We start from the raw sequence: 20854 nt of genomic DNA on the forward strand, positions 1-20854 counted from the left end.
TCTGAATCGCTGTGCCAAGTGCCAAGCATCTAAGTCGCTAAATAAGCGGCAGGGACGGGTGCCCATTCTGCACCCGGGGGCGCCACAGAGCCGCAGGCGACTGCGTGGTGGCCCCTGAGCTGCAGCGGGGCCCCGGCCTCCTGCCCTGCTCTCACACACATTCACGCCCCAGGCCCTGCTGGGAACTGGGGCTACGGCTGCGGGTCAGACAGCCCTGGCCTTCATCCCTGCGAGCACCATCACCGGACAGCGGCCGGGCCTGGGTCCCCCCACAGAGGGTGGGACAGGGCAGTGATGGGAGGGGACGAGCATTTGCAGCCAAAGCTCACAGAAGCTCCTGCAGCAGCTGGGACGGAAACCCGGGAAGCGGGGCTCGGCTGGGGGTTTGCACTGGGCCCTGCGGGCCCTGCGGGGGATTTGACATCGGAAAGCGAAGGCAGCTTCTGGGCTTGTCGGCCAGGACTGCCGCCGCCGCCAGGCCTCCCCGGGCTCTCCGCACGGCACTAGCGAGAGCCGGGAGCTGGGCAGGTGTCCTTGGGGACCCTGGGCGAGCAGCGAGGCGGCTGGGCCAGACTGGGGGGCGGGGGGAGCTGACCCCCGGATGACCCTCTGCCAGCGGCGCCCGCAGCCCCCAGCCCGGCCCAGCACGGGCGCCACACACCAGCCCGGGGAACAAACCGCACGGGCAGGCGAGCGTCCTGAGCGAGTCACAGGCATGGACTTGGCGGCTGGGTGGGGGCTGTGGTTCGGAAGAGAAAGGGCCCTGGTGCCGCCGGGCAGAGCGCCAACAGCTGCAGGTTGCCAAGTGCCAGGCTGGCAGGGACATTAACTCCTGGCCGTGACCTTGGCAGCTTCCTCCCTGAGCATGTTTCCTTGTCTGAAAAGCCACAGGCCGAGTGGCATAGGCCCTCCAGGCCCCCCAGGCCCCAGTCCTCCACGGGAAGGTGACCCCTCAACTGGTCACGAGAACATGGACCCGGAGCCCCTGGGCCCGGCCGTCACCGACCTCTGCGCCTCTGCCCCCGCAGCTGTCCAGTGGGACAAGGCAGCGTCGCAGGAGGCGGCCCCGAGTGGCCGGTGAGGTGCTAAACTGAGACTCACCTGGCCAGGTAGGTGGACGGCCCTTCGGAACCACCTGCTCGCCCAGGGCGCACTGGCGGGATGCGGCCAGCAGGGGGCGGCAGACACCGCCTCCGAGCGGGCAGCCTGGGCCGGCAAGTCCAAGTCGTTGCTCCGCTGGCCGCTCCGGGGAGCTGGCCGCAGGGACACCCCGGCTCCTTCGGGATCAGGCCCCGGGGCTGCAGAGGGAGGTGTGAGGCTGCTCCTCATTACCTGACTGCGCCCTGGGGGGGGGGGCATTCATTTCTGGGCCCCCCAGGAATGGGGGCGGGTGCTGAGAGCAGTCGCTCCTCGCCTACCTTCATTCTTCAGAGGAGGACCTGGCGGGCGAGGAAGGCGGGCTTCCCGAGGCTCGCACACCTTCCGGGGCTGGTCCTACTCGCTCCTAGGAGCTCACCAGGCAGGCTGGGCTCGGACCCGCCCCAGTGCCCTCGCCTCCGGAAAGACCCCGCTCCAGACGCAGCCGCGTGCGGAGGTGCCCGGGCACCTCGACCTTCAACACGTGAAGCTGGGAGACCCAGCTCAGCCCGTAAGACACTCCTCCGTCAGGGGTCTTGGCTGAGCTCAGCCCCGAGGGAGCGCCCGTCTTCCCTGGGAGGTGCCTGGTGAGGGGCAGGGGTCCTTCTGAGGGGGGCCCTGTTTTAGTTCCTCACACCCCAGCCCTTGGCGGCCTGCCAGGCGGGCGGGGCCGGGTGCCCAGCGCCCCGTTTAAACGTGGCAGAGGGGGCGTCATCGCCTCTGCAGGGGCTCCATTAACTTGGGGAGCAGGGAGTCCCCAAGGCCAAGGGCACCTCCCCGGGGCCCATCCTGCTGCATCTGTGGGAGCCCCTGGATGAAATTCTTGGAAGGTCCAACGCTGCCAGCTCCTCCTCTTTTGCAATGAATTTGTTGAGGTGAAATTCGCAGAATCTAACCTTGGACGCTTGTGCACATTGTCATCAGACCTGGAATCGCCCGCACGCGGCCCGATGGGTCCGGCCGCCTCACGCCCCTCGTTCCAGGCGGAAGACCCTGCGCTGTCCGTGCGCCCTGAGAAACAGCACCGACGGGAACACACGGAAGAGGTCGATGACGGACAGAGAAGTCCCAAGATGCGTGACAGCCCTGGACACTCAGGGGGCCGATGTTCTAGGCCAGCGGTTCTCAGCCTTCCTAACGCCTCAACCCCTTAATACAGTTCCTCATGTTGTGGTGACCCCCAATTTCATTGTTACAAATTGAACATAATTAAAGCACAGTGGTTCATCACAAAAACAATATGTAATCATATATGTGTTTTCCGATGGTCTTAGGTGACCCCTGTGAAAGGGTCGTTCAACCACCAAAGGGGTCTCGACCCACAGGTTGAGAACCGCTGCTCTAGGCCAAGTCCAGAGGCAGGAGGCTGGTCCGATGGCCAGCTCGCGGCCCAGCTGGAGGAGACCCCTCTTACTCAGCCTTTACATCCTGTTTTCAGTGGTTCTCAACCTTCTGGCCCTTTAAATACAGTTCCTCCTGTTGTGACCCAACCATACAATTATTTTCGTTGCTACTCGATAACTGTCATGTTGCTACTGTTATGAATCGTCATGTAAATATCTGACATGCAGGATGGTCTTAGGCGACCCCTGTGAAAGGGTCGTTCGACCGCCAAAGGGGTCACGACCCACAGGCTGAGAACCGCTGGTTTAGATCGTCACCTGATTGGACGAGGCCCACCCGAGGAGGGAGGGCCATCTGCTTTGCTCCGTCCACCTGTTCAAAGGTGAATCTCGTCCAGACGCTCTCACATTTGGTCGAATGGCCCAGCCAAGTTGACACAAAATTCACCCTCCCTGGGTGGATGGACCACACTGTTCCCCCCTCTCGGCCCCGCCCGCCCCCCCCCCCCCCCCCGCCTTCATCCCCCCGTCAGCTGACGGCACCAGGGCTGGGCCCGCCTCTCAGCTGCCGTGAACGGTGCTGCTGTGAACGCGGTGAACGCGGACTTGGGTCCGTTTTCGCTTCTCCTGGGTGCACACCTAGGGGTGGGACTTTGGGGTGCTGCGAGCTTTGGGCAGAACTCAGGCTGAACCCGTCCCTCAGGAAGGTGCGCCACGGAACCTTATTTCACTTCCTGGAGCCGCTTGTCCCACCCACGCATCGCAGGGCCAGCACATGCGACGGGCGGAGGCATCCAGACGCAGTGAGGAGCCTTGGCCAGTGTGGCCCAGTGGGTAGAGCATCAGCCTGCGGACTGAGGGGTCCTGGGTTCGATCCCAGTCAAGGGCACGGACCTCGGTGGCAGGCTCGTTCCTCGGGCCTGACCGTGCGGGAGGCAACCGACCCACGTGTCTCCCTCACATGGGTGTTCCTCTCTTTCTGACCCCCCCCCCCCGCCCCCACTCCCTTCTACTCCCTCTAAAAATCGATGGAAAAACATCCTTGGATGAAGATGAACAAAAACGACAAAGCATCAGGCTTTACTCATCTTTAAAAAAAAAACCCAAAACCAAGACAAATGCAGTGAGGAGGCTGAGCTCACACGTGTGCTTGGGTGGGGAGTCGGGGCAGGAGGCAGGGCCCAGCCGGAGGGGCCGGCAGATCCTAACCTGCGTGGTGGCGTCCACCTGCCTGGGCGAGGGCCAGGAGCAGGAGGGAGGAGGGAGGCCCACGAGGGCACCCGGTCCTGCTCAGCGTCCCAAGTAAATGGTGCCCCGAGCCAGCACCCCTCAGCTCTCAGGGCCTTCCAGTCAGTCACCCCAGCGCCCGCCTGCCACCCCGGGCTTGGTCCGCGGTGCCTTCGCTCCTCTGTGGCCAATAGGATGGGAGAACCTACAGCCTCGCGTCACCCCAGGGCCCCTGGATGGGGCCGCATGTGTCCTGCTCTGCCGTGTCCCCACTCTCCCTGGGGGCGGGGGCTGGCCGGGCAGATGCAAGGACCCTGGAACTTGTGGACACAGCAGGGCCGCAGGCCAGGGCGGGCGGCTCCCCATCGCTCTCCTGTCAGAAGAGGCGGAGGGATTCGGGGTGTCTGACCCTCCCTGCCTCCCCGCCCTCCCAGAAAGGGAGCCAACAGCACGGCCGAGTTTAGGAAAATCTGGGTGTTATCAGTATCGTCTTTATTGCAAATCAGTTAACAAAAAAAAGATGAAAAAAAAAATACATCATTTTATCACCTACAGTTTTGCATGTCGTTAACTTTTACAAAAGATTCCATTTTCTGTAAACTACACTCTATTTTATAAAACAGTAAGAATCAACATCTTAGGATGCGTCTGCTCACACCCACAAGGGATGGTACAGCGTCGCCCCTGGCGGGGCCGTAGGAGCTGCCGAGGAGGCGGGCACCCCCTCCCGGGGCTCAGGCTCGCTCAGGAGCTGCGGGGGCCGCTGCAGGTCAAGGCCAGGGGTGTGAGTGGGACCCATTCCGACACCCCCTCCTCAGCGTGACCCCACGGGCGTGTTCACTCAGATTTCTTAAACAAAATCCACCTTTGAAAATTATGTACAGACATTTCCTTTGCAACAGGCTTATACTTGACATTGCAAGACTCTGCTCCTTCCCCGGACACACGAACCCCCAGAGCAGGCTCCTGTTGTCCCCCGGGACCAACAGCCCCGCACACTCAGGCCGGACACAGAGCGGTTTTCCAAACCTCGGTGGAGGGTGCTCTGAGCCGAGCCCCAGCCGGGCGGCACCAGCCCGCCTTCCCCGGGGCCTGGAAGACGTGCGTGCGGAGGTGCCCGGGCGGTGCGGCCCAGGCGGCGTCTTTCCCCACAAAAGGGTAGGAGCCCTCCACGCGGGCCCAGGCGGTGCCACGCAGCCACGCCTGACCTCACACTACGTGGCGCTGAATGCCAAGGCCCAAGCGGGGCGGAGGAGCTTCCGGAAGGAACGAGACCAGCAAGACCCACGAGCAACTACATAACACTGACCCTGAAACAAAGATTCATGATCCGTGCCCCGGACGCACGCGGCACCCTGAGAACACGCCGTCAGAAGCCCTTTCTCAAAAATCCACAGATAAGCACCCACACGTATAATCCACTTCCCTTCACTTTCCCACTTTAGATGCAAATCTCCCACGTGCGGAGGTGGGGGTGGTTTGCCTCCGTCTCTAGATTCGGGGCGCGGGGGTTCCCGGGGGAATCGCGCCGGCCCAGGCCCCCGCAAGAGCTTTTTGGACGACGCTGGCGCAAACCTCCCTGCTCCGACATTCTTTCTTTTTTGGATTTTGAAAAAAGAAATCAATAAATAAATGGCATGTATCAATCATGAATCTTTGTTCATGTGTTTTACTGACATGTAACAATCTTTTCCCTACGGAGGGAAGTCATGGCTGAGAACTACTAAGTTTCCTGGGAGAGAGAACATGATGCATATAAATAAAAAGGCAGTGTTTCCATGTGAGATAAAAGTACATAAATAAATACTAAAAAAGTTCAATTCTCTGTCCTTATTTTGTATAAAAACATGTTTCTTTAAAAAAAAATAAGCTCCTTTGGTCGGCCCGGTGTCCGTGGAGTGCCGAGCGAATGCCCCAGCAGGGCCTGGGGAAGGAAGGTAGTCCCGTGGCCGGGACGCGTGGCCCCATGGCCAGAAAAGCGTGGCCCCGTGGCCAGAAGCGTGGCTCCGTGGCCAGCTCTTTACTTGAATGCCTCCGGGATGTGGGCGATCTGGGACTGCGTGCTGGTGGGCGGGCTGGAGATGCCCTCGGACCAATCGGAGATGTTGGAGTGGGGGGACGAGCTAGACCACTGGTCGGGGGACTCGGGGGACGGGGTGAGGAAGGGGTGCTCGGGCACCTGCAGCTGGTGGCTGGGGGTGTTGTCCACGGGCGAGGAGGAGCAGCTGTGCTGGGAGGGTGGCGTCAGGAACTGGGCGGTGGCGATGGGCGGGCCCAGCGAGGACGGCAGCGCCGTGGGCAGGGCCTGGCTGTCCTGGGGCAGGATGGTGTGCGCCGCCAGGCCGGGGCCCAGCGGCTGCACGTCCGCCTGGCTCGGCTCCCCGCCCAGGAAGCTCCGGCCCAGGTGCCCGCTGGTGGCCGAGCTCACGCCCAGGTGCGGCGGGGGTGGCGGCAGGTTCTGCTGCTGCTGGATGCTCGGCGGCTGCTGCATCTGGAGGTTCTGCGGCGGCTGCTGCACCTGCTGGGTCTGGACCAGGTGGGGCTGGGTGGCCAGCCGCGTGCTGGGCAGGGCCTGGTAGCTCAGCATCTGGGACAGGGTGGAGGCAGAGAGGCCGCCGTGCAGCGGGCCCATCACGCCGTGCTGGAGGGCGGGAGCCTGCGCGCTCAGCGAGCCGGGCGCCACGTTCCCGCGCAGGGGGTTGTACTGGTTGGGCACCAGGCCATTCTGCAGCCGGGACAGCCACTCACGCTGGCTGTTCAAGCCCGTGGTCCCGCCCACGGTGAAATTCACAGCCCCGCTGCCGCCGGTCCCCAGGACTGGGCCGGTACTGGAGGCCACGGGCAGGTGGGAGAGGCGTGGCGGCCCCGCCTCGAAGGCCAGCCGGCCACCCCCACCCAGGGCTGCCATCTCGGGCTTGGCCGCCACACCCAGGTGGCCCATGCCCAGGTGGGTGTCGGGCATGCCCGGCAGGTGGTTGAGGGGCACAGACGGAGACGGCTGGAACGGGGAGGGCAGGAGGGGCGGCGAGGCCACGTCTGACAGGTAGCCGTGGGGAGACTCGAGGGAGTCCACGGGCGACAGCACACTGGAGCTGTCCAGCAGGCAGGCCTTGCCGTCCTGCGCCTTCTTCCGCCGCGCTTTGAGGTCCCGGGCCTCCTTGCCGCCGGCCAGGCCCTTGGTGCTGGGCTTGCGTGCCTTCTTGCCCGGCACGGCCGGCTTGAGGTTGCCCAGGTAGCCGTTGGGCGAGCAGAGCGGGGGCGACAGGGTGGGCGCGCCGCCCAGGGCGCCGTGCAGCGGGGGGCTGCGCACCAGGCTGTGCTCGTCCAGCAGCCGCACTATGTCGTGGTGCATGCGCTCCTGGGCGATGTCCCGCGGCAGCCGGTCCATGTGGTCCGTGATGTCCCGGTTGGCGAAGTGGTCCAGCAGCACCTTGGCCGTCTCGTAGCTGCCCTCGCGGGCGGCCAGGAACAGGGGCGTCTCCTCCTGGGGACACGGGCACAGACAGGGAGGGTCACCCTCCGCCGTGCCGCCCCCGCCAGAGGGACCCGCGGTCTGACGCCCCACCCGTCAGGGGGAGGGGGCTCCTTCGTCCTGACCTGGCCCCCTACCGGTGCCTACCTGGACCAAGACTTCTTCTTCTTTTAAAATACATTTTTATTGGTTTCAGAGAGAAGAGAGGAGGAGAGAGATGTAGGAACATCAACGATGAGAGAGAATCATGGATCGGCTGCCTCCTGCACGCCCCCTACTGGGGATCGAGCCTGCAGCCCGGGCATATTCCTTGACTGGGAATCGAACCCTGACCCTACGGTTCATAGGTTGATGCTCAACCACTGAGCACACGGGCTGGGCTGACCAAGTCTTAAAAACAAAGCCTTACACACGCCTGAGCCCGCCGGAGCTGGTCTGTGGGGTTACACGTTCTGAATCGGGAGGGTTTACCTTTGTGGGTCACAGACCCCACGGGAATTCTCACTGTGGCCTCTCTCCCCCCGAAAGCTGCACAGACGCAAACGCAATGGCCTGATGCCCTGTGCCCAGTCCCTGCGTCTGAGGCCCAGGCTGCCCAGTGCCCACTCCGGGGACTCAGGAGCTGTGCCCACCAGTGCCCCCTCGTGCCCAACACTGCTGGTGCAGGTTCAGGACACCAGGGGGTCAGACTGGAGCCAGGAGAAGCGTTTCTGGGCTGCAGGGGAGACTGGCCATGGTGGGTGAGAGGGTGGGTTCACCAGCAGGAAGGTAGCCACTCACCTTACCTCTGGGGCCACTCGGTCCCCGAGCCCCCCACACCCACCCGGGTTCCAGCTCAACCCACACCGTCTAGGGCACCCAGTGGCAGGGGGGACAGAAGGTCAGGTCCAGGTCACTCCTGTACTGGGACCAATGCCCTGCTGGGCGGTAGCCCTGTGCGTGGGAAGGCCCGGCGAGCACAGGTCGGATGAAGGAAGGGCTGCACCGAGCTATGGGGTCTGCGTCTACCGTGTGCCAGTTCCCAGGGGCCCGGCCTGGGCTCCCCGTCCCCCCGCCCAGGGCCCCCCGCCGCCCACCCACCTTGTTGTTCTGCATGTCCTTGTTGGCCCCGTTCTTCAGGAGCACGAGTGCGGCCTCCACGTTGTTCACGGCGGCGGCCCAGTGCAGGGCGGACTTGCCTGTGTGGGAGGCAGAGGCAGAGGGTTGGCCGGGGCCGAGCAGGGGCCGAGCAGGGGCCCCGCCTGTCCCCACGGCCCGCGCTGCGCCCGGCGTACCCAGGTCGTCCACGGCGTTGACGTCGGCGTGCGAGTTGATGAGGTCCTCCAGCATGCCCTCCACCGCCAGGCGCGCGGCCAGGATCAGCGGCGTGGTGCCGTCGTGCATGCGGGCGTCCAGGTCCGTGGCTCGGTTCCGGATCAGGATCTGGGCGACAGGGAAGGTCTCAGGCTGGGGGAAGCGGAGCCCAAGGCCCCCTTGGGGTCAGAGGAGCCCCAGCAAGATTGGAAGGTCATGGCGTGAGAAGGTGGGGGGGGGGAGGGCAGGACTTCACTGGCAGCTGCTGGGGGCGTGGGGTCAGGCCGGGACGCAGGCGGTGCTGCCCACAGACCAGCCCCTTGGTGACCACACGTGGCCTTGGCGCCGAGGCCGGAGCCACGCTCAGAACTGCTGAGCTCTGCTACCTCCAGCCAGGCTCGCGGGACCCTGGGGGCAGCCCGTTAGATGCTGCCCCCCCAGGCCTCAGGCCAGAAGGGTGATCGCTGTTGGCTGGCGGGTGGAAAGAGCCGGGCACCACACAGCGAAAAGGACGAGCCTCGTTGCTGCGAAGTGGGCGTGAGAATGTGTCTCTAAGGGCCTAAAAGGCTGCACTGCACCCACAGCCAGAGCCGGCCTGGGCTCCTCGGCATTGTCCCCATTCAACTACGCTCCGTTCTCAACCTGTGCTTCCTGCAGGGAAACGGCCTAAACACGGTGACATCAGCACCTCTGTGGTGACCGCCCTGGCTTCTGCCCCTCCCACCTGCCCATCCGTGCAGGGCAGGGCTGCCCAGAGCCGGGTCACAGACCGGGGGGCTGGCAGGCGGCTGACCAGAGCCTCTGCCAGGGACGCTCCCCGGAGCCCCAGGCATCCAAACCCCTAACTCTAGCCCGTCCTGGGCTTCCCAGCAAGGCCAGCTCCCAGGGGCGCAGGCAGGAAGCGGCAGCCTCCAAGGCCTTCACGCGGCCACAGGCTGTGCCTCTGGCCAAGGCCGACGCGGAGGAGCAAGGTGTGGGGGGCCCTGAGGTGGGGGGGGAGCCTGGCCGGGTCGGGGTGAGGAGGCCTCGCCCCGCACGTCCCTGGGGCTCCTGCGGACCTTCCCCAGCCTGGTTTCCCTGCGAGGGTGACACGTGGGGTTCGGGGCCCTCCCTGGCCTTGTGCCCGGCTCAGGCTAAGACACCAGCTATGCCTGCTCAGGCCACGCTTGGGGCCAGGGCTGCAGGGTCCAGGCGACCGGAGATGCTGGCCCGGCCCAGAACGGTGGGCGAGGGGGGCGGAGCAGCTGCCCACCTGGAAGACGCCCTGTGCATCGGCGGACACGGCCGCGTGCAGGGGGGTGCGGCCCATGTTGTCCTGGATGTTGGCGTCGGCGCTGGCCTCCAGCAGGCGCTTGGCCGCGTCGGAGCGTGAGTAGCGGGCGGCCAGGTGCAGGGCCGTCTCGCCGGTGCGGTCGGTCTGGTTGTGCAGGCTGGCGCCCTGGTAGATGAAGTCCGAGATGACGGCCGGGGCGTCCTCCTCCTCCTCGCTGTTGCCCGTCTCCAGGCCCCCTCCGCTGCAGGAGGCGATCATGAGGGGCGTGAAGCCGTCTGCAGGGGGACACGGGTGGGTGGTCAGGAGGCCGGCCCCGCAGCGGCCCTGGGCAGCGTGACGGCGCTCCTGGCTGGTGGACAGCCGGTGAGGACATGTGGCCCTGCACGCGGGGCCCGGGTGCCACCAAAACCAATCTGAGCTTCCTAGGGACAGAGCCAAGTCCCAGGGCCAAGCGACCTGTGGGCAACAGACCTGCGGCTCTGCTTACAACCTGCGAGGTCTCCACCCACAACCCCCCAGGGAAAGACGACGTGAAAATGCAGCCAGGGCCCGGCCAGCGGGGCTCAGGGTTGAGCGTCAACCTATGAACCAGGAGGTCACGGTTCGATTCCCGGTCAGAACACACGCCCGGGTTGGGGCTCCATCCCCAGTGTGGGGCGTGCAGGAGGCAGCCGATCCATGATTCTCTCTCATCAGTGATGTTTCTCTCTCCTGTCCTCTTTCTAAAATGAATAAAAACATACACATTTTTTTTTTAAGTTCAATGACATATGTCATTTAAAAAAATATTTTTACTGATTTCAGAGAGGAAGGGAGAGGAAAAGATAGAAACGTCAACGATTGACAGAGAATCGTGGATCAGCTGCCTCCTGCATGTCCCACACTGGGGATGGAGCCCGCAACCCGGGCCTGTGCCGTGACCAGGAATCGAACCCTGACCTCCTGGTCAAGCACCGAGTCACACCGGCCGGGCCAAACACGTAAAAAATGTAAAAATCAAAACGCAGCCAGGAAACCAACACCAGGTGCCTCAGAGCAAGCACTGTGGGAGAAGAAACCTATTTCCCGGGCAGAGCGGGCCGGGGGTCAGGCAGGAGGCAGCCGGGGAGGACTGAGCGCCCCGCCCCCCTCGACCTTCAGAATATTGACCCCAGGGCTCAGGGGAGGAGGCAGGTGGGCTCCGGCCAGGGAAGCGCGGGCTTCGCACCGAGAGGGAGGCTGGCTGAGCGCACTCACCGGGCCCGCGGACGTTGACGTCCATGCAGTCAGCGTCGGCCTCGCCCTGGGGCGGCGTGGGCGCCATGGCGGACACCCGCAGGTCAGCGGCATCCAGGTGCTGCTGCGTCCACTGCCGGTGGTCCGTCTGGTCATCCTGCTCAGGATGCACCACCGGCTCCTCGAACTGGAGGCGGGGCCAAGCAGAGAGCCGCGCCAGGTCACACCAGGCCGGCGGGCGGCGGGGGGCACACACCCAGGGGTCCCCGGAGCCCCGACTCACCCGGAACTTCTTGGTCTCCAGGTCCTCGTCGCCCCACTCGTTCTGATTGTCATCTATGAGGGCGCCATCCGAGGAGTTCTTCAGGGGCCTGCGGGGGGGGGAGGGGGAAGCGAGGCTGAGCGGGGCTCCCCGGGGAACCCCAAGGCGCTGGCGATGCCCAGACCGCACCCGGCCAGTCTGCAGGCACTCCGCCTCCCTCACGCCCCCGGGAGCCGGGGCCGCGTCCACTCACTTGAGGCCCACGGAGTCCTCGCCGAGGGGCTCGCGCCGCTTCTTCTTGCTGGCCTCCGACACCTTGAAGCCCTCGGGGAACCAGAGCTGGCCATGCTGCCGCCGGCGCTGGCGCGACAGGAGCACGCCGCAGCCCCCGAAGCAGAGCAGCACGAAGGCGGCCACGGCCACGTACATGAAGTGCAGCGGCGGGGGCGGGGGCGGCTCCACCGTCTCACCTGCGGGCAGAGCGGCCGGCGGCGGGTGCCCGGGCATCAGGCTGCGGCTCGGTGGCAGGCTGGCGGCCGGGGGGCAGCGGACTGGCTCCGTGGCCGGCCGGGCGCCTCCTCCCCCGCTCTCCTCCATCCCGCCCCCCGAAATAAGGTCATTTTGACGTGATTAATCAGAATTGCAAACTATCGCTAAACTCTCTCCTGCACCAGCCCCGCGTCGGGCGGCCTCACTCTCCGCTCCTCGAGGAGGGATTAGCCCGCTCGGAATCGCCGCGCTCACGCTGAGCTGTTAAGACACAGGATTTACGGGGATTTCCGAGATACAAACTTCAACTCTTCACATGACATCGATCAATGCCTCCCCCCCTCGCTCCCCTTTTTAAAAAGCTGTAATGATTTTGAAATAATACCCAACAAAGAAAACGGGGGGGAGGGTGGGGAGAGGACAGAGCGCCCCTTTCCGGCGGAGGCGCTTGTCCCCCGGGCCGGCCCCACCGGCAGCCGTCACTCCGGGAGGGAGGATGTGCCAGGCAGAAATTTCCAGAAAAGGGCTCCCCGCGCTCTGGAGGGCACGGAACGGGCAGCAAGCGCGCCGTGGGGGGAGCTGGGCGCCGACCCCTCCCGGGGCCCCGGGGGGCACTCACTCTGCACGGCCTCGATCTTGTAGGGGATGTTGAGGCTGCCCAGCGAGGCGAGCGCGCCCAGGAAGGCGGCCACGTCGGTGGTGGTCTGGAAGCACTGGGCGGAGGCCTGCACGCACTGCCGGTTGTCGATCTCCAGGTAGACGATGGACCTGCGGGAGGCGGCCAGGGCTCAGGGCAGGCTCCCCGGCTGCCCACCAGGCGCCCTGGGGACTAGATGGGGCCCTGGTGGTAGCATCCCGAGGGGCCCCGGGGAGACAGGGCCCCAGAGCGCGAGGAGGGGCGGCAGGGAGCCAGGTCCGGGCAGGAACGGCCCTGGAGGAGACGCCCGCAAGGCCCGCCCACCCAGGCCTGCCACTCCCTGTGGTTCCCTTGGGTGCCAAATCCCGCTCTTCCCCATCTCAGCAGGACAGAGACCTCAGGCCGGTCCCCTCCTGCTGCCTCTGCCGGGGCCTGTCGGAGCCTCAGGCTCTTTCACCATCGAGCGGAGGGCACGCTGCTCCAGGGGCAGCCCCGAGAGTCACGCGGGGCTCGGCCGGGGTCGCAGCTCACTCACCCGCGGATGTCCATCGGGTCCAGCTCCCGGCGCCAGCGCCCGCCCCCGCCGCCCGGGAGCAGCGCGGCCCAGCCGTCCGCGTCCACGGAGCGCCTGATGGGGTGCTTGCGCAGCTCCTCCTCGCGGCCGTAGTAGGGGAAGATCATCTGCTGGCCGCTGGCGTCGCGCTTGAAGACCACGTTGGTGTGCAGCAGGCGGCTGAGCTCCCGCAGGAAGCGGAGCGAGTCGTTGCGCAGCTGCGCGGGCGGCATGAGCACCACCACCACCAGCGTGCCGGCCGCCAGGCGCTCGGGCACGTGCTCCGCGCAGTCCAGCCCGTCCCACTCGCACTCGGCCCTGTTGCAGCCCTGGTCGCAGTGGCCGTCGCTGAAGTGGTCCTTGCAGTACTGGTCGTACAGGGGGCTGCGGGCGCGGGGAGGGCGCGCTCAGCCTCCCGCCACCCGCCCGGCCCCGCCCCGGCCCCCAGGGGACCCCCAGCTGGCATCTGGCACTGGAACTCGGGCCCCTCCTCCGCCCGCCCGCCGGCTCACTTGCACTGGCCCTCGGCGCGCTGGCAGTCGAAGCCGTCGAAGAGGCAGCCGGCCGAGTTGCACTGGCTGTCGCAGTGGCCGTTGCTGAAGTACTTCCAGCACTCGAGCGCCTGCGTGCAGTTCTGCCAGGGGTCGTTGAAGTTGAGGGAGCAGTCGCCGCCGTCCCAGCCGCACGCGTGGTTGTTGCAGCGCGTGCTGCAGGCCTTGTTGCCCGCCTCCTCGCGGCACTCGGGCAGCTCGCAGGCCTCCTCGACCGGCGGCGGGGCGATGTCCAGGCCCGCGCCGCCCCGGAAGCCGTAGTCCAGGATGTGGCACAGGAGCCCGTTGAACTTGGGGGGGCACAGGCAGCGGTAGTAGGGGCTCTCGGAGGTGGGCTCGCAGGTGCCCTGGTTGTAGCAGGGGTTGCCGCCCACGCAGGGGCTGCTGGCCGGGAACTGGCACTCGGGGCCCGTGAAGGGGCCCAGGCACAGGCAGGTGGGGCTGCGCGGGCCCGAGATGCAGGTGCCGCCGTTCAGGCAGCGCAGGCTGCCGCAGGCGCGGGCGTCGTTCCCGCACGTGGCGCCCTCGAAGCCCTGCGGGGAGGGGGTGGCGCAGGGGTCAGCCGGCGCTTGGCTCGCCAGGTCCCCACCGGGAGGGGGCCGGCCGCCTTTCCCTGGGCAGCAGAACCCCTTAAAGAGAGATTCTGTGGCCCGACCGGGTGGCTCAGTGGTTGAGCATTGATCTAGGAAGCAGGAGGTCAGGGCTCGATTCCCGGCTCCCCCCACAGGCTGGATCCTCAGTGGGGGGCGTGCGGGAGGCAGCCGACCAATGAGTCTCTCTCATCATTGATGTTCCTCTCTCGCCCTCTCCCGCCCTCTCTGACATCAGTAAAAATATGTTAAAAAAGTAAAGAGCTCTTCTGTGAACATAAAAAGCTCAGGTTGGCGGGAAGGGCGAACACACAGGGTTCCCAGGGCCCCAGGAAACAACACCGACGCCGTGCGTTCCACGGCGGACGCCTCACTCTGCGTGTCAGAATCCAGAGCCCGCAGCACAACACGGGAGTCAGCCTGCGCCCGGGGGTGCACTGCAGCCTTGACTAAATAACAAGGCATCGATGTCAGCTCGTCGATAGTAACAGTGTCCATAGTAACAGTGGACCCCAGGACCAAGAAGCTAATAGCAGAACTGGGAACCGTATTTACCGCAGGATTGTTCTGAGAATCTGAAACTGCTCTGGCCCTGGCTGGTGTGGCTCAGTGGATAGCGCGTCAGCCCGAGGACTGAAGGGTCCCAGGTTCTAGCCTGGACAAGGGCACGTACCCGGGTTGCGGGCTCAATCCCAGTGTGGGGCGTGCAGGAGGCAGCCGATCAATGATTCTCTCTCGTCATTGATGTTTCTCTCTCTCCCCCTCCCCCTTCCTCTCTGAAATCAGTAAGAAGATGTTAAGTAAACAAATAAGTAAATCAATAAAACTGCTCTGCAAGTCAAGTTCACGGACACGAGAGATGACCTTGAGGGGCATGAGGACGGGGGAGGCCTCAGCAGACACGTGTGCGGGGCCAGGCCCTCGGTGCAGGGGGCGTCAGCGGCCGCCCGAGGCCAGGGCCCTCCCCGCCCGCCCCGGGCGCGGCACCTACCGCCGGGCACTTGCAGATGAAGCCGCGGGCGGTGTTGGAGGCCACGGCGCAGGTGCCGCCGTTCTTGCAGGGCTTCCCCTTGCAGCCGTTGATGACGGACTCGCAGCGGCGCCCTGGGGAGGAGCGTGGGGGTGAGGCGCGCCACCCGCAGCCCCGGCCCGCTCCCCGCCCCCCGCCCGGCCGGGCACCCACCGGTGTGGCCGGGGCGGCACTCGCAGTGGAAGTCGTTGACGCGCTGCACGCAGTTCTGGGTGCCGCGGGCGTCACAGGGGTTGGAGAGACACTCGTTGACGTCGCCCTCGCAGCGCTCGCCCACGAAGCCGGGCAGGCAGGTGCAGGAGTAGCCGCCCACCTGGTCCACGCAGGTGCCGTTGTTGAAGCACTTGGGGCCGCGGGACACGGGGTCGATGGGGGGGTTGCAGTCGTCCACGTTGATCTCGCAGTGCACGCCTGCAGGGGCGCGGGCGTCAGGGACCCGCGCGGCACACGCTGCCCGCTCCCTCCCCGGACGAGCGGCGAGGACAGGGACACACAGGTGCCCGGGCGTGACAGGAGGCTGGCTCAGCGGGCTGCCAGGTGCCGGAGGCCTGGCCTGGCTCCGTCGGCCTTGCCCCTGCCTTCCGCCCTCACGAGGCTCTGGCCAGGTCCGGGACGCCTCTGGCCGGGCACAGGGGGCCCGACGGCCCACTTCCCCTGGACCTCAGCCCCGGTGTGGCGGCCCTTACCCTGTGTGCCCCGGGGACAGGAGCACTTGTAGGTGTTGGTGAGGTCGATGCAGGTGCCGCCGTTCTGGCACGGGTGGGACAGGCACTCGTTGATCTCCTCGGAGCAGTTCACCCCGTGGTAGCCGGCCACGCACTGTCAGCGAGACGACAAGGGGTGGGGCTGTGGCTCTGTGGGTAGCCGGGGTGTGAGCTGCCCCCCGCCCCCCGTGCTGACAGAGCCACACAAGCTGCCCTCCTGCCTGGTGAAGCCGTGGGCTCCTCACATCGGGCTGACCAGGAGGCGACTCTTGTCCAGCCGACCCTGAGAAGGGCTCCCATAAACTAAGTCATGGCCCAGAGCCGGGGCCAGGCCCCATCTCCTGAGATAGATGTGGGGGTCTCAGGAGGGGTGTCAGGTGAACAAGGGGGAAAAAATCCTACAGGAGGGAAATCCTGTCCAACTTCTCAGTGCATCTTCTTCTTCCAGCCACTCCCTCCACCCCCTCGGGACACCTCCTCCAGGCAGCCTTCCCTGATTACCCTGGCTCTACCTTCATGGGACTAAAAGGCGTTCGCATCTGCTGGGCTGAGTCTTCCCTACTGAGCTGGCTCCTAACCCAGGGCCCAGCACTCAGTGCCACACCAGACACACCCCTCCCTCCCCCAGGATGGGCCCCCACCTCGCAGGAGTAGCCGCCGGGGTAGTCGGTGCAGGTGGCCCCGTTCTGGCAGGGGCTGGGCGAGCACTCGTCCACCTGGTCCTCGCAGTAGCTGCCCGTGTAGCCCGGCTGGCAGCGGCAGTGGTGCGTGTTGTCCGCGTCCATGCAGAGCCCGCCGTTCCGGCACAGGTGGGTCACGTCGATGCCTGCGAGGGACGCCGTGGCGCGAGCGTGAGGCCGGGGCTTCCCTCCCGGGGGCTGGCCGCCGGGGGAGCCTGGGCTGGGAGGGGACACGCGGTTACCTCGCTCCCGGGCGGCTGCCTCGCAGGACACGCTGGGCACGTCGCAGTAGAGGCCGGTCCAGCCGCTGTGGCACTCGCAGCGGTACAGGACGTTGGTCTGCCAGCACTTGCCGCCGTTCTTGCAGGGCGAGGAGTCGCACCAGCGCACCAGGTTCTGGGGGCGCAGGGCAGCGTTCATACCCCCTCCCGGCCGCGCAGCCCACACTCGCCAGAAAACCTCACGCCCATCCCACAGAGGTGGAGACTGAGGCCCGTGGGCTCCCACTGCTCAGGGGCAGCCTGGGACTGGGCGGGCCCCCCCCCACCCCCGCCAGCAAATCCAGACCCCTTTCCTCCAAAGAAGATCTTAGACGCTTTTGCTGGGAGTTTTTGTAATTGATATTTCATGTGAAAATCTCCCCAGGCAGGTCAACCATTAATACTTTTGTATATTTCCCATAAAAACATGAGCTTGTAACAATCCTTCCCCAGCCACCCTAGCCGGTTTGGCTCAGTGGATAGAGCGCTGGCCTGCGGACTGAAGGGTCCGGGGTTTGATTCTGGGTCAGGGCACATGCCCAGGTTGCAGGCTCGATCCCCAGTAGGGGGCGTGCGGGAGGCAGCCGATCAGTGATTCTCTCTCATCACTGATGTTTCTCTCTCTCTCTCCCTCTCCCTTCCTCTCTGGAATAAGGCTCTATTAAAACAAAACAAAAAAAACCCTGTACAACCAATCTTCCCCTGCATCACCTGGTCCCTGTGCTCTCCACAGACCTCTGCTCCCTGACCTGGATGACCGCCCGTCCAGCACCTCTGCTTCCTCCGGGGGTAGCACAGGCCAGGCCAGGGCCAGGCCGGCCATCCAGACCCCCAGGAGCACCTGCCCGTGGGCACCCCGCCCCGCAGCCAGGCTCTTCCCTCCTCCGGCCGCCGGGAGCGGGCCCAGCGGCGCCCTCCTCCTCGCTCACCTGGCAGTTGAGGCCGGTGTAGCCCAGCGGGCAGGTGCACTTGTAGGTGCCGTAGCTGTCCTGGCAGGTGCCGCCGTGCAGGCAGGGCCGCGAGTCACACTCGTTGATGTCGTGCTCACAGTAGCTGCCCGTGAAGCCAGGCGGGCACAGGCAGGTGAAGGAGTCGATGCCATCCACGCAGGTGCCACCATTGAAGCAGGAGCTGCAGGTGGGCAGGCGCCGGAGGGAGGGTGACTGGGGCGTCGGACCCGCCACGCTGGCTTAGACCGTGGCCACGGGGGGCCTGACGGCCACACCGGGCCAGCAGCAGCCTGACGAACCTCACGGAGGCCCACGGCAGCCTCAGGGGGCCCCTGAGACAGAACTGGGGGCCTCAGACTCGCAAACCCCATCACACCCCCTCCCTTTCCTCTGCCTTCCTTACTGCTCATCCTGAGGGGAGCTTTCTAATGCTCCGGGGTTAAGGGAAAAACAAGAGGAACATCAGAGCTCATATAGATAACACAGAAGGGAATCATGTCAGGAAACGGGAACGAGGACATTCAGTGCGAGCTTCCCGGCAGCCAAGGTGAAAAAGGAAACGAGTCCCACGTTCTCCTTGTCTGGAAGGAGGCGCGCCAGCTCTTAAACCGCCAGGGTCCCTGGCTCCTGCCTCGCCACCTGACCATGGCCCCCTAGGAGGAGCCCTGCAGGACAGGAGCGGTCCGGCTCCGCTCGGCCAGCTCTGCGTGACGGGTGGACGCCTGCCCGGGGGCCAGGCTGCCAGACCCCGTGCATGGCCCGCGCGGCCCGTTCCCCCCGCGCCGCCCGGGCGCAGCGGACCTGCCGGGGCCACCCACCTCTCGGTGCAGTCGGGCGTGTTGTTCTCGCAGTGGATCCCGCTGAAGCCCGGGGGGCAGGTGCAGGTGTAGCTGGCCACGCAGTCCGTGCAGTTGGCGCCGTGGCGGCAGGGGTTGCTGGCGCACTCGTTGATGTCCTCCTCGCAGACGGCGCCCTGGAAGCCGGGCAGGCAGTCGCAGAGGGCCGTGTTGACGCCATCCGTGCAGGAGCCGCCGTTGTGGCACGGGTCTGGGGAGGGACAGGAGCGCAGGCTGAGGGGCGGCCGGGCGGGGCCTAAGGTGGCTCCTCGCTGGGGGAGGAGCTCCTGGGAACCGACCGGGAGGTGTCGGGCGGGCTTGACGCCGGGCAGTCCTGCTCCGGAGCCTCCTAGAACCGCCCGGAAGCACGCCACTCGGTCCACGCCAGCTGCCACCTCCCAGCACCAACCCGGCGCCCTCCAGCCACTCCCACCTGGACTGGGCGGGTGGCCTCTCTGGGAGTGACAGCTGGTATGGCCAGGGCCCCCCCGCACCCAGCCAGCGCCACCTCCGTTCCCCCAGTCCTGCCCGTCTCCGAGGTGGGCGGGCGGCCACTCACTCGGCCGGCAGTCGTCGATGTCCGTCTCGCAGTTGCGCCCGGTGTAGCCCGCCTGGCAGTGGCAGCGGTAGCCGCCGTTGGTGTTCTGGCAGGAGGCGCCGTGGCGGCACGGGCTCTTCACACACTCGTTGATGTCCACCTCGCAGGTCTGCCCTGGGGGGGGTAGCGTCACCTCAGCCCCACTCCTGGCCCCTCCTGTCCACCCACGTCCGGGGGCTCACGCCCAGGTGGGCCTTGGGGACCCCCAGGAGGAAAGGAAGGGCGAGGTGGGTTCTTGCTAATAGAGCCCCCCTGCAGGTGGCTCAGAACCCCCGGCTCATCTCCATAGAGGAGAGCTCCCTCCCTCCCTGGGGCCGTCCTCCTGGGCTCCGTGGAAACGGGCCGGGGCTGGGGGAGCAGTGGCCTCACCCTGCCAGCCGGCCGGGCACACGCAGGAGAAGCTCTCGTAGTCCTCGGACGCCCTGCACTCGCCGCCGTTCCTGCAGGGGCTGGAGGCACACGGGGCCAGCACCACCTCACACGTGGCTCCTGCGGGAGAGGGTAGATGGTGAGGCCCGGGGAGCCCGGCCAGAGGGCCAACCCCGTGGCATCCACAGGCCGCCGTGTGCTGGTCCTCCCACCGTCGAGACCAACGGGGCTGCACGTAAGGCCCTGGGTGAGCTCCTGGCTGAGTCGGGGCCCGGAACTCGGGCTTGAGACAAACCGGATGGACACCTGGCTCCCAGGGGCTGCAGGGCACAGCCTGGGCCTCGCCCCCGAGGAGCACCTGGCAGTCAGGGCTGGCGCCCCCCACGCACGCGGGGGCCTCAGGCCTGGTCCTGGCCTCTCGTGTCCCAGGCGGGAGGCGCCCATCGAGCGAGGCCAGGGAACAAGGCAGTGACCGCAGGGCACAGGCCAGCCACTGTGGGGGCTGTGCCAGCTCCAGCTGGGGCACATCCTAGTTATCGGGGAGCCCGGGGACAGAGCAGGGGCCTGGCGAGCGCCTCTGCACACCGGCCACAATCTCCCCGAAAGTCCGTGCGGTCTTCCTGTTTACGGCCGCAGGGCCGGTCCGAGGAAGCGTTATCTTCCTCGCGGCCGTTATCTCCCTGGCCGGGCCGCTGCGATTTTCCAGGCCCTTCTTTCTTTCGGTTTCCACGGTGACCCGGGCAGGCAGGAAACTGGCCAGAGTTTCCGACAATTGTGCGAAGGGAAGCAGGAAGCGGGCGGACGGGAAGCAGGTCAGCACCGGCGGCTCCTCCCGCCGGCCTCCCGCCTCCGCCAGCAGCCTGCCTGCCTGCCGCAGGGGCTCGGTGTGCCGGGCGTGGAGGCCTGGGCGGCCCCCGGGGCTTCCTCACCGATTCAGGAGAGAAAACCCAGGCCCCTCGCGTTGGTCAAAGAAAACACGGCCCTGGCCTCCGGCCACCCGATGTCATGGGAACCACAGGCTCCCCCTGGCCCCCCCGCCCCCCGGGCAGGGCCATCTCAGGACTCCGGGCGCAGCACCCTGGCCCACCCCCAGGGCCCATGGTGTGGCCTTTTGGTTTTTAACTCTTTGCATAGCTCTCCTAGAGGGACGGTTCCTGTGACCCCTCGGCCGGACGAGAACGGAGGCTGGGGCACCCAGGAAAGTGCCTCTGCCAGCGGGAAGGGAGGCCCCTTGTTCCCACACGGAGGGCCTGCCTGCGGGCAAGGGACCCACACCTGGCCCCGGGCCCCGGCACCCAGCCCTGGAGGCCGCCAGCCAGGCCCGGCCCTGCCTCTGTGCCGAGGACTCCACCGCCTCACCCCTGAGCAGGCCGCCAGGTGAAATA

The 20854-nt window shown here is 66.0% G+C and overlaps 1 protein-coding gene across 1 annotated transcript in view; it reads right to left on the reverse strand.

Moving 5' to 3' along the window:
- Window positions 1-4180: 4180 nt before the first annotated feature.
- Window positions 4181-20854, reverse strand: part of NOTCH1 (notch receptor 1) — a 43762-nt gene continuing 27088 nt past the window's right edge. The window contains exons 16-34 of the mRNA XM_070430287.1: window positions 19470-19589; window positions 19062-19214; window positions 18485-18713; window positions 17646-17847; window positions 16699-16852; window positions 16418-16602; window positions 15759-15891; window positions 15226-15483; window positions 15034-15146; window positions 13414-13985; window positions 12884-13285; window positions 12331-12479; window positions 11476-11692; window positions 11244-11331; window positions 10982-11147; window positions 9725-10020; window positions 8454-8601; window positions 8260-8357; window positions 4181-7191 (exon numbers count right to left, since the gene is read on the reverse strand). Of these exons, the coding sequence (XP_070286388.1) occupies window positions 5728-7191; window positions 8260-8357; window positions 8454-8601; window positions 9725-10020; window positions 10982-11147; window positions 11244-11331; window positions 11476-11692; window positions 12331-12479; window positions 12884-13285; window positions 13414-13985; window positions 15034-15146; window positions 15226-15483; window positions 15759-15891; window positions 16418-16602; window positions 16699-16852; window positions 17646-17847; window positions 18485-18713; window positions 19062-19214; window positions 19470-19589 (5147 nt within the window). The 3' untranslated portion in view covers window positions 4181-5727. The remainder of the gene's footprint in view (window positions 7192-8259; window positions 8358-8453; window positions 8602-9724; window positions 10021-10981; window positions 11148-11243; window positions 11332-11475; window positions 11693-12330; window positions 12480-12883; window positions 13286-13413; window positions 13986-15033; window positions 15147-15225; window positions 15484-15758; window positions 15892-16417; window positions 16603-16698; window positions 16853-17645; window positions 17848-18484; window positions 18714-19061; window positions 19215-19469; window positions 19590-20854) is intronic.

The sequence above is a fragment of the Myotis yumanensis genome, unplaced genomic scaffold (assembly GCF_028538775.1).
Source record: "Myotis yumanensis isolate MYYU_CA2020_CCGP unplaced genomic scaffold, mMyoYum1.0.hap1 SCAF_12, whole genome shotgun sequence".
Classification (NCBI taxonomy): Eukaryota; Metazoa; Chordata; class Mammalia; order Chiroptera; family Vespertilionidae; genus Myotis; species Myotis yumanensis.